The 12,541-nt window shown below is 38.6% G+C and overlaps 1 protein-coding gene and 1 pseudogene across 1 annotated transcript; both read left to right on the forward strand.

Annotated features, from left to right (window-relative positions):
- Positions 1 to 460: 460 nt before the first annotated feature.
- On the forward strand, positions 461 to 12,129 carry ZNF570 (zinc finger protein 570). Its single transcript, XM_044260069.1, is given in 5 exon segments — positions 461 to 469; positions 2,704 to 2,830; positions 6,157 to 6,255; positions 10,640 to 10,821; positions 10,823 to 12,129. Coding segments are annotated over 5 exon segments (1,056 nt in total). The 3' UTR covers positions 11,462 to 12,129.
- LOC122914619 lies at positions 6,469 to 7,591 on the forward strand (annotated as a pseudogene).
- Positions 12,130 to 12,541: the final 412 nt, after the last annotated feature.

The raw sequence follows: 12,541 nt of genomic DNA on the forward strand, positions 1-12,541 counted from the left end.
CACAGCCACAAAAGAGGTTCTCATTAAGATGATGTAGACTCTTTTTCAGTCTCAGAAGATAAGAATAAAAGGAAGAGGATTGAAATAAGACTGCACTGCCCATTCTTGGGTCTGTATCTGTTTCACCAAAGTGATACAGTGGCCAGAGAACTTGTACAGACTTATGTAGGTCTGAGTTTAATGCAGATATGTTTCTGTTCTATGACTTTGTTCTTCAGAGACTCCTGGAATTTGGGGAAGGAGATGGCCTTATTTAGAATCTTAATCCCCCTAAATTATGTGTGATGGATAATAGGTTTGAAACCTGGAATGGAAGATCCTAACAATTTATATCCTTTTGGGAACACTAAAGCAAAATCAGTCTTAAGGTCTTTCTCTTCTCCCAGTTCTGACTTTCTTGATCTGTGCTTTTCTGTTAGAGGAATCGTGAGGACTGATCTGCTCTTGCAGGTCTAAAACCATGGCTCATGTAAGTTGGTGTTTCTCTCCTCCTTGAAATGTGTGTGTGTGTGTGTGTGTGTGTGTGTGTGTTTAGGTCATGTGAGTATTTTCTATAATTTTTCTAAAGTTACTACCAGCAGAAGTCCCATCCAATAATCTTCTCTTTTGTTCCAGTGAAATACAATACCAGATTACCCAGCATACTCTCTATGTGACCTGTTGTAAACTAACTAGTGCTTATATTATTACTGCACAATTATTCAACATGTCTGAAATCTGCATTCTTTTATCAAGGGCAGTGATGGAGTAGTGGAGGAGATATATCTTTTAAAGTAAAGATTTATGTTATCTGAGGTTGTTCCATAGTGTGGATAGATGGATATAATGGTTGTATCCAACCATCCATGAGAAGACTTGGAAATTTTCCAGACTTGAGATTTACAGGTACATAGGGTAGAAATTTGGTATTGAATGACTTAAGTCTCAGTGTAGAGTAAAATCTCTCATAGTTTGTGTCAATTACTATATAATTGTGATTTTCAAACTGAGTCATAGACTTTGGCAGGAAGTCTCCGAGAGATAAATATGAAAAGTGTTCTGTTGTTGGATGAGACATATTAAATTTAGGTGATATCTGCATAATTCATCATCCTTCCTCAGTATTCTTTAACTCAATATATTAGTTATCTATTGTATAACAGATTACCCCAACACTTAGTAGCTCAAAGCAGTAGACATTTACCTCACAGTTTCAGTGGTTTGGAAATCCGGGTATGGCTTAGGTTACTCTCCTACCTGGATCTTTTACAAGGCTATCAAGGTCTTGGTGAGGGCTGAGGTCATCTTAAGGCCAACATTGGGTGTATCTGCTTCTGAGATCATTCCCCTGGGTTTTGACAGGATCCAGTTGCTCATGGGCTATTGACTGGAGGCCACTCTTGGTTAAGCAAGTGAGACATCCAAAGAGGGCAAGCGATGTGGGAATCATAGTCTTGTAATCTGTCAGAAGTAACATTTCATCACTTCTGTCATGTTCTATTTATTAAAAGCAAGTCACTCAGTTCGGCTCACACACTTGAGGGAGAGTACTCAAGGGCATAAATACCAGAAGATGATCATTGGTAACCCAAGTAGAAGCTACCTACCATATTCAACATAAGCTAGGTGTTCAGGGACAGATGATAGATGGCAACAAGAAAACTGTATATCATCATAAGTAGTAGGTGAACACAGAATTGGGGAAGACCTTACAAAATATGATACATCCTACCTGTATAAATGATTAAATCCAATATCCATAAATTATGCCATGTGCCAGAAAGTACCTGGGTTTGTCAAAACAAGAAAAAATGTGTATGGTAAGATCTGATGTAATGAAGTATTTAACGCTTGAGGGAATTCTTAATTTTATACAAACCTTAGTTTCTTTTTTTTTTTTTTTAAAGATTTTATTTATTTATTTGACAGAGAGAGATCACAAGCAGGCAGAGAGGCAGGCAGAGAGAGAGAGGAGGAAGCAGGTTCCCTGCTGAGCAGAGAGCCCGATGCGGGCCTCGATCCCAGGACCCTGAGATCATGACCTGAGCCGAAGTCAGCAGCTTAACCCACTGAGCCACCCAGGCGCCCACAAACCTTAGTTTCTAAAATTGAGACTTCCTACTATATTTTAGAAAATATTTGATTAAATTTTCTCTTCTAAAATACAAAAATTTTCTTCAGCATCCCACGTTTACTGAGGATTTATGTGACAGATAACAAATATTACACTTGAATTCACTATTTAATAGTCAGTAGTTATTATTTTATCAAGTCTCAAATGATTCAAATATATTTTTTAATAGATTAGCATATTTTTTTAAGATTTTATTTATTTATTTGACAGAGAGATCACAAGTAGGCAGAGAGGCAGGCAGAGAGAGAGGAAAGGAAGCAGGCTCCCTGCTGAGCAGAGAGCCCGATGCAGGACTCGATCCCAGGACCCTGAGATCATGACCTGAGCCGAAGGCAGCGGCTTAACACACTGAGCCACCCAGGCGCCCCTCAAATGATTCAAATATTTAAGGAGCATTTTGTCTGTTCCAGCAGGCTTCTTCAAAACCTATGTATATATTCTTTTTCACTTCCCTCCTGTGTTAGAGATTTTTAGCCTACATACTTGCTATATTGCTTGCTTCCTGCCGTGCAGTCTTTATCTCCTCTCCATCCATCTTCAACAAAATAATTCTTTAATTTCTCTAGTAATGCATGGGTTTGCCATTTCAGAAATCTATGACATTCAAGGGTGTGGCCATAGACTTCTCTCAGCAGGAGTGGGAATATTTTGACTCTGTTCAGAAGAACTTGTACCGGGATGTGATGATGGAGAGCTATGATAACTTGGTCTCATTGGGTATGTTTATCAGCCTCTAATGATTTAGGATAATTTAGAATCTGTTCTTTAAGATATGCATTTTTTTCCCACTGTGATTTTCAGGGCTGCTTTTAGGAAACTGGTTACATTTCTTTGTTAATTTGTCCCGAAGAAATGGTTTGAGTTTTGTCATTTTGGAAGTTGCTCCTCCATTAAATATTGTTTGGGAGGAAAGATTTCACTTCACCATTCAGAATTCTTCTAGCTGGTCTAAGAATTAAATTGACATGAGACAGATTAACAGGAGAAAAAAACCAAAGTTTATGTGTACACAGACTTCTCCAAATGAAACTGGGGCCCCCCAAAAATGATGAAATTAGGGAATTTTTATACTTTTTAGACAAGGAAACAACAAATCTGTGAAGAATTGACAGAGCAAAGAAAACTTGTATTTAGAATTTCAATTAGTAAGTAATCTTAAATAGAATTTGGGCTGGGGTAGTAAATTAGTAAAAAGTAACAAGGGTTGTTAACACAGACTTCACAGCTTTAAATTCTGTATATTTGTTGTAAGGATGTCTCTTTATCTACTGATACAGGGAGGATACCTTCCATTCGGATATTTATTTCCTGCTTTCTGAAGACAAAGCAGGAATTGTAGTGTTCTTCTTGCATTTAACTTTTCATTTTTTTAATAGATTACATGCCCAGTGTTGGACTTGAACTCATGGCCCCGAGGTTGAGAATCTAATGCTCTACCAGCTGAGCTAGCTAATCACCCCTGCACTGAACTTTTAATTTAAAATAATCAATTAAGGGGTACCTGGGTGGCTCAGTCAATTAAGAATCTGCCTTCAGCTCAGGTTATGATCTCAGGGTCCTGGGATCAAACTCTACTTTGAGCTCCCTGCTTGGCAGAGAACCTGCTTCTCCCTCTCCCACTCCTGCTTGTGTGCTGTCTGTATGCCAAATAAATAAACAAATAAATCTTTTAAAAATAATAATAAAACAATAAATATGCAGCAGTGCTGGGGTGACTCAGTCGAGCACCCAACTCTTGGATTTGGCTGGGTTTATGATCTCAGTGTCATGAGATCAAGCTCCATGTCAGGCTCTGTGCTCACTGGGGAGTCTGCTTGAGTTTCTCACCCTCTCCTTCTGCCCCTCCCTCACTCGCACATGTTCACTCTGTCTCCCTCTCTAAAAAAAATATGCCAAAATAGCACATTTTGGTGGTCTGCCCTTGACCTTTACATTTTTATCTTCTCTGTCCTTCAGTGATATTCATATCCTCTCCGGTCTTATGGTTGCCTCCCTTTCTTCATGAATAGGGTCTTGTTCAGAATTCTCTGGTGTTTATTATATAACCATTGCTTTTTTTTTTTAAAGATTTTGTTTATTTATTTGAGAGTGAGAGAGAGCATGAAAGGGGAGAAGGTCAGAGGGAGAAGCAGACTCCCCATGGAGCTGGGAGCCCGATGCGGGACTCGATCCTGGGACTATGACCTGAGCTGAAGGCAGTTGCTCAACCAACTGAGCCACCCAGGAACCCCTATACAACCATTGTTAAAGGACACATGTTTCTTATTTATTTATGCTCAGAACATCTACAGATACTCCATTTTATGATCTACTTGCAGGTTAATCAGCTTGACACAGGGTCCTGAATTGCTCTTATTGCCCTAAAAGAGCCTGCATAGTTTAAATAGAGATGGATTAGTTAAATGGAATTCATTGAAAACTGAGGCATACACATTTTATTTCATACAAAATCCTGTTTTGTGATTGGAAATTGTAATCTATGAACATTACATTAAAATGGAATGAATATCTTATAGATAGCTTTTCTTGTGTTCTCTTCGTAAAACAGAAGTATCAGTAATAATGTTAATAGCTAGCTTTGTTCTTGTGTATATAATAAGCAATGCTCTGAGCACTTTACATATATATATCAACTTGTTTGATCCTCCTAACAGCCCTGTTCACATTTTACAAGTGAGAATACTGAAGCACTGGTTTAAGTGGCTTTCCCAAGGTCAGACATAGCTGGAAAGTCAAACACAAGAATTGAACCAAAGCTCCAGATTCTGTATTTTAAACTATGGTATTGGGGCACCTGGGTAGCTCAGTGGGCTAAGCCTCTGCCTTCCACTCAGGTCATGATCTCAGGGTCCTTGGATCAAGCCCCTTGTCGGGCTTTCTGCTCAATGGGGAGCCTTCTTCCCCTTCTCTCTCTGCCTGCCTTTCTGCCTACTTGTGATCTCTTTCTGTCAAATAAATAAATAAAATCTTAAAAAAATATATGGTATTATGCATACTCTCAAGAAAAAAGAGGATTTATTAAGGTATTTTTTTTAAAAAATCCAAGTGGCGCCTGGGTGGCTGAGTGGGTTAAGGCCTCTGCCTTTGGCTCAGGTCATGATCCCAGGGTCCTGGGGTTGAGCCCCGTGTTAGGCTCTGTGCTCAGCGGGGAGCCTGCTTCCCTTCCTCTCTCTCTGCCTGCCTCTCTGTCTACTTGTGATCTCTGTCTAATAAATAAATAAAATTAGGGGAAAAAAACCTTATTATAACTGATTTCTTATAACAGATTTCTTATTTGTTTCTTTGTTTTATTAAGATTTTATTTATTTATTTGACAGAGATCACAAGCAGGCAAAGAGTCAGGCAGAGAGAGAGGAAGGAAAGCAGGCGCCCTGTCAAACAGAGAGCCCAATGTGGGGCTTGATCCCATGTTCCTGGGATCATGACCTCAGCTGAAGGTAGAGCCTTTAACCCACTTTGCCAGGTGCCCCTGATTTCTTGTTCTTTAGTTCCTTTACCCTCTCTTCTCAAAAAATGTTTTTGGCTCTTTTTTAAAAGATTTTATTTATTTGGGCGCCTGGGTGGCTCAGGCAGTTAAGTGTCTGCCTTTGGCTCGGGTCATGATCCCAGAGTCCTGAAATCGAGTTCTGAATCGGGCTCCCTGCTCAGCAGGGAGTATGCTTCTCTTCCCCTCTCCTGGCTCGTGTGCTTTCTCTCTCTCTCTCTTGCTCACTCTCTCTTTAAGTAAATAATAAAATCTTTTTTAAAAAAGATTTTACTTATTTATTTGACAGAGAGACAGCAAGAGAAGGAATACAAGTGGGGGAAGCGGGAGAGGGAGAAGCAGGCTTCCCGCTGAGCAGGGAGCTGGATGCAGGACTCGATCCCAGGACCCTGGGATCATGACCTGAGCTGAAGGCAGCCACTTAATGACTGAGCCAGCCAGGCACTGCTCTTCTCAAAAATCTTATTCAGTATCATGTTGACCTTTAGTTTATTATTGTAACTTTAACCTAGCTATATTTTGTTCTACATCATGTGCCATTTTTTTTTTTCTTTGTAAGCGGGACATTCCATTTCTAAGCCAGATGTGATTATGTTGTTGGAACAAGGACAAGATCCCTGGATGGTTGTGAGGGAAGACACAAGAAGATGGTGTACAGGTAAGGATGAGCAAGTCAAACTATGAGGACATAGCTGTATAGGTAAAAGCTAAGTGGTCAAGGAGGAGACACACACACTTGAGTTTTTCTAACTCTGTTTATGTTTTTTTCATTTCATTTTCTTAAAATCAAAACATTTAACACTGTTAAGATGGCAATACTACCCCAAATCTCATCAGCTTATTTGTAGAAATTGACATCCTGATCATAAAACTCATGTGGGTATGGCAAGGATTCAGGATAGTCAAAAAATCTTGAAAAAGAAAAAAGTGGGTGGTATTTGTATTTTCCAATTTCAAAACTTACTACATACCAAAATGTAGGGGATGCAATAAAGGCAGTGCTAAGAAGGAGATGTATAGCTCTAAATGCTTATATTAGAAAGAAAATTCTCAAATCAACAACCCAACCTCACAAAACTAACCTCAGAGATAGTAGAAGGAAGAAAATAATAAGGAATAGAGTAGAGATAAACATAGTAGCAAATGAAAAACAATAGGAAAAAATCAATTAAACCAAGAGTTGGTTCTTCAAAAAAATTAACCAAAGTGAGAAAACTTTTCAGCTAGATTGACCAAAAAAGGAGAAAAGAGCTAAAATCAGAAACAAAAGAAGGGACTGTAAACAATTGTACACCAACAAACTGGGAAACCCAATGAGGTCCTGACCTAATAGAAAATCTAAACAGACTTATACTAGTACAGAGATTGAATTACTAATCAAAAACAAACAGACACTTTCCAGCACCTGCCCTGGACGTAGCAGCTGCCGAGATGTTGATGCCCAAGAACAATCAAATTGCAATTTATGAACTACTTTTCCAGGAGAGAGTGATGGTGGCCAAGAAGGATGTCTACATGCCCAAACACCCTGAGTTGGCAGACAGAAATGTGCGCAACCTTCCCATCATGAAGGCCATGCAGTCTCTCAAATCATGAGACTATATAAAGGGACAGTTTTCCTGGACACATTTCTATTAGTAGCTTACCAAGGAGGGTATCCAGTATCTCTGAGATTACCTCCACCTGCCCCCGAGATTGTGCCTGCCACTCTCTGCCGCAGCCACCCTGAGACTGGCAGCCCATGGCCCAAAGGTCTGGAGGGAGAGTGACTTGCAAGACTCACATGAGGAAAGCTGACAGAGACACCTACAGACACAGTGCTGTGCTCCCCCGGTGCCGACAAGAAAGCTGAAGCCAGGGTTGGGTCAGCAACTGAGTTCCAGTTTAGAGGTGGATTTGGTTGTGGTCAGCCACTCAGTAAGGTTGGAAATTGTTTTATGTTGAATAAGTTAATTAAGTTAATTAAGTTTGTCAACAGGGGAGGAAAAAAATGAACAGACATTGGGCACCTGCGTGGCTCAGTGGGTTAAAGCCTCTGCCTTTGACTCAGGTCATGATCTCAGGGTCTTGGAATCGAGCCCCACATCGGTTTCTCTGCTCAGCAGAGAGCCTGCTTCCCCCTCTCTCTCTGCCTGCCTTTCTGCCAACTTGTAATCTCAGTCTGTCAAATAAATAAATAAAATCTTACCCCAAAAAATGAACAGACACATGCAGAAATGCTCAACATCAGTCATCATCAGGGAAATACAAAACTGCAATGAGTTATCACCTCACATCTGTCACTTCGCTAAAATTAACACAGGAAACAGCAGGTGTTAGCAAGAATGTGCAGAAAGGAGAACCTTCTTAAATTTTTTGGTGGGAATGCAAACTATGTGGCCACTGTGGAAAACAGTATGGCAATTCCTCAAAAAGTTAAAAATAGCACTACCCTACAATCTAGAAATTGCACTACTAGGTATTTACCCAAAGGATACAAAGAAACTAATTTGAATGTATATATGCAACCCGATTTTTATAACAGCATAATCAATGATAGCCAAATGGAAAGAGCTCAAATATCCATTGACTGATGAATGAATAAAGAAGATGTGTATATATAGACAATGGAATATTACTGAGCCATCAAAAAGAATGACACCTTGCCATTTGCAATGATGTGGATGGAGCTGGAGACTATTATATTAAGTGAAATAAGTCAGAGAAAGACATACCATATGATTTCACTCATATGTGACATTTAAGAAACAAAACAAACAAACATAGAGGCAAAAAGAAAGGAAAACCAAAAAACAGACTCAACTATGGAGAACAAACTTGGTTACTGGAGGGGAGGTGGTTGGGGATTGGGTTAAATAGGTGATGGGTATCAAGGGCACTTGTGCTGAACACTGGGTGTTGTATATAAGTGTTGAATCACTAAAATATGCACTTGAAACTATTACACTGTACATTAAATAAATGGAATTTTTTTTAAAGATTTTATTTATTTATTTGACAGAGAGAGATCACAAGTAGGCAGAGGGAGAGAGGAGGAAGCAGGCTCCCTGCTGAGCAGAGAGCCCGATGTGGGACTCGATCCCAGGACCCTGAGATCATGACCTGAGCCGAAGGCAGCGGCTTAACCCACTGAGCCACCCAGGCGCCCAATAAATGGAATTTTTTAAGATTTTATTTATTTGTCAGAGAGAGCACAAGCAAGCAGGGGAACGGCAGGCAGAGGTAGAGGAAGAAGCAGGCACCCTGCTGAGCAAGGAGCTCGATGTGGGACAGGATCCCAACCTGGGATCCTGACCTGAGCCCAAGGCAGTCGCTTAACTGCCTGAGCCACTCAGGCGTCCCTAAATAAGTGGAATTTAAATAAAAACTTAGGAAGGAAAAAAAACCAAACCTACCATTCTTAAACAAAGAATTAACACAATTCCCCTCAAGTTTTTCCAAACAATTAAAGAGAAGGAACACTCCCAAATTTACTCTGAGGCCAGCATTACCCTGATACCACAGCCAGACAAATCCGGTGCAAGAAGAGAAAACCTCAGGTTTTCATTATTATGAAATTATTATGTTCCTGATACTTACTGAAGGAAAAGTTCTCAATAAAAATACTAGCAAACTGAATTCAACAGCACATGAAAAGGATTATACACTATGACAAAGTGGGATTTATTTCTGGGATCCAAGGATGATGTAATATATAAAAATCAAGCAATGTAAATACACATTAACAGAATGAAGGAGGGGGAAACCATATGATTATCTCAATGTAGAAAAAGCATTTAATAAAAAATAATACTACTCATGACCAAACACTCAAGAAACCAGGAATAGAAGGAAACTGCCTCAACGAAATAAGGCCATCTGTTAGTCCACAGCTAACATCATACTCAGTGGTGAAAGACTGAGAGCACTGGTTTTGCTGCATCCATGAGTTTGGCATGTTCTGTCTTCATTTTTATTTATCAAGATATTTTCCAGATTCCCTTGTAATTTCTTTGTTGTCCCATTGGTTATTTAAGTGTGTGTTGTTTAGTTCCCACATTTGTGTACTCTCTAGTTTTCCTTCTGCTTCTGATTCCTAATTTTGTTCGTGATTGGAAAAGACGCTCTCATTTTAATTATTTTAAATTTTATTGATAAAGTTGATTTGAGTCTTATGTGCTCTGTCTTGGAGAATGTTCCAGGGTACATGCGAAGAACATGTATTTTGCTGTTGTGTGTAGCATACACAACATGTGTGTCTCTTGGGTCCAGCTTTTTTAGACTGTTGTTCAAGTCCTCTGTTTCCTTATGATCTTCTGTCTGGTTTTTCTATCCATTACTGAAGGTGGAGAGGACCTGAGAAAAGATATGAAGGAACAAAACAGATGGAACATTTGTAGAATGTGTACTTCATAAGAAAAAACTCAGTGAGGATAATCAAACAAGAGCTCTCATTATTTTACTTAAAATGAGAACAAAGAAATGCACATATAGCTATGCACTGGAGGGAATTACTACAATATTTATATTTTAGGGAGAAATTTTAGTTTTTAAAAAAATTTTTAAAGATTTTCTTTATTTGACAGAGAAAGAGAGAGAAAGACAGCAAGAGAGGGAACACAAGCAGCGGGAGTGGGAGAGGAAGAAGCAGGCTTCCCGCTGAGCAGAGAACATGATGAGGGGCTCCATCCCAGAACTCCAGGATCATGACCTGAGCCGAAGGCAGCCACTTAATGAATGAGCCACCCAGGCACCCCATTAGGGAGAAATTTTAATTGCACATTAAAAGATCCAGTATAAAAAGCTGTTTTTAATATATTTATATTTTATATGGAAACTGATACTGGGGAGAGTACATTAAATTATTATAGTAACAGGTAATGAGTTATGGAGACACTACCTATTGCAAACTGTATAATTGATTTTAGAGTTCTCTAAAATATTCATCTCTGATGGGTCATATTTTTAATTTTTTAAATGTTTTTAATTTTTAAAGAAATTTACTATAAAACATTCACTTATTTTTGTCCAGGAAAACAAAATGTTTTTCTCCTTTCTCTTAGATTTGGAATCAAGATATGAAATAATCAGCTGTGACAAAGTACACATTTTTAAAAAACATTCATCTTTTACTGTACATCAGAAAATTCATACTGGAGAGAAACCCTATGAATGTGACAAGTCTGGGAAGGCTTTTAGTTGACATACAGACCTTACAGTACATCAGAGATTTCATACTGATGAGAAAACCCTATGAATGTGAGCAATGTGGAAAGTCTAATCGTGCATCCAACCTTCTGCAACATCAGAGAATTTATACTGGTGAAAAACCTTATAAATGTGAGGAATGTGGAATGACATTCAGTTGTAGGATAGACCTTAGAGTTCATCAGAGAACACATACTGGTGAGAAATCCTATGAATGTGAGGAATGTGGGAAGGCTTTTAGTCAAGCCTCTCATCTTGTGCAACATGACAGAATTCATACTGGTGAAAAACCCTATGAATGCCATGAATGTGGGATGACCTTTAGCCATGGTATAGGTCTTAGAGTACATCATAGAATTCATACTGGGGAGAAACCCTACAAATGTAAGGAATGTGGGAAGGCCTTTAGATGTGCCTCAAATTTTGTACAATGTGAGAGAATTCATATTGGGGAGAAGCCCTATGAATGTAAGGAATGTGAGATGACATCTAGTCATGGTTACCAACTCATTCCACATCGGAGATTGCATATTGGCATAAAACCCTACGAATGTAATGAATGTGGGAAGGCCTTCAGTCATCTTTCAGCACTTATTCAAATGAGAGAATTCATACTGGTGAGAAACCCTACAAATATAAAGAATGTGGGAAGGCCTTTATCCATGGTGGAAGCCTAAAAATGCATCACAGAATTCATACTGGTGAGAAACCCTATGAATGTAAAGAATGTGGGAAGGCCTTTAGTTACACCTCAGCCTTCTTAGGCATGAGAAAATTCATACAGGTGAGAAACCATATGAATGTAAGAAATGTTGAAAGGTCTTTAGTCGTATTGAAAGCTTTAGTGTGCATCATAGAATTCATACTGGTGAGAAACTCTATGCACATAAAGAGTGTGGGAAGACTTTTAGTAGTGGCCATCAACTAATTTTACATCATAGATTTCATACTGGGGAGAAACCCTAGGAGTGTAAGGAATGTGGGAAGGGTTTTAATGTGTATGGATGACTTACTCAACACCAGAGTATTCACAGTGGTGAGAAACCTTTTGAATGTAACACACATGGGAAGTCTTTTAGGCTTAGTTCAGATCTTAAAGTATATGAGAGAATTCATACTGGAGAGAAGCCTGATGAATATGAGGACTGTGGAAAGGTGTATATGTGCAGTAGAGAATGTATAATGCATCCGTTTTATAACACTGAGAAAGAATGTGGGAATGCTTTTAGATATGGTTCAGTTCCTATAAGGCATTAAAAAAATTATACTGGTGAGAACTCCTCAAAATGTAAAGACTGGAATTTTTTCATTATGATTCAAATACTACTCATACTAAGAAATTTATAATGTATTTTTATATGACATAGAGAAGCCTTTATTAGCATTTCTCTATTTATGGATTGTCAGAATTTTCATAATGGAGAAAAATTCAGAGAATGTGGAAATGCCCTTGTTTTTTATGCTTTGTTTATAAAAGCTTTCCAGCCCTTTACAATTATTCTTATAATTGGGGAAATTATACCACAAAAACCCCTTTGACCTAACAAATATGCAAGAACCATAGTGATTTCCATTTGGTTCTTCACAGCCTGTATGACATTGGGCAAGATATTTATCCCTGTGGGAGTCATTCATAAATGGTGATAATAGTACTTGGATTATAGTGCTTTTTGATGTGGAAAACTTGGAAAGCCACCTTAAACATAGTCTCTGTTTAATAAGTACTAGATACTATTTTTAGATAGAATTTTTAATAT

The sequence above is a fragment of the Neovison vison genome, chromosome 7 (genome assembly GCF_020171115.1).
Source record: "Neovison vison isolate M4711 chromosome 7, ASM_NN_V1, whole genome shotgun sequence".
NCBI classification, from domain to species: domain Eukaryota; kingdom Metazoa; phylum Chordata; class Mammalia; order Carnivora; family Mustelidae; genus Neogale; species Neogale vison.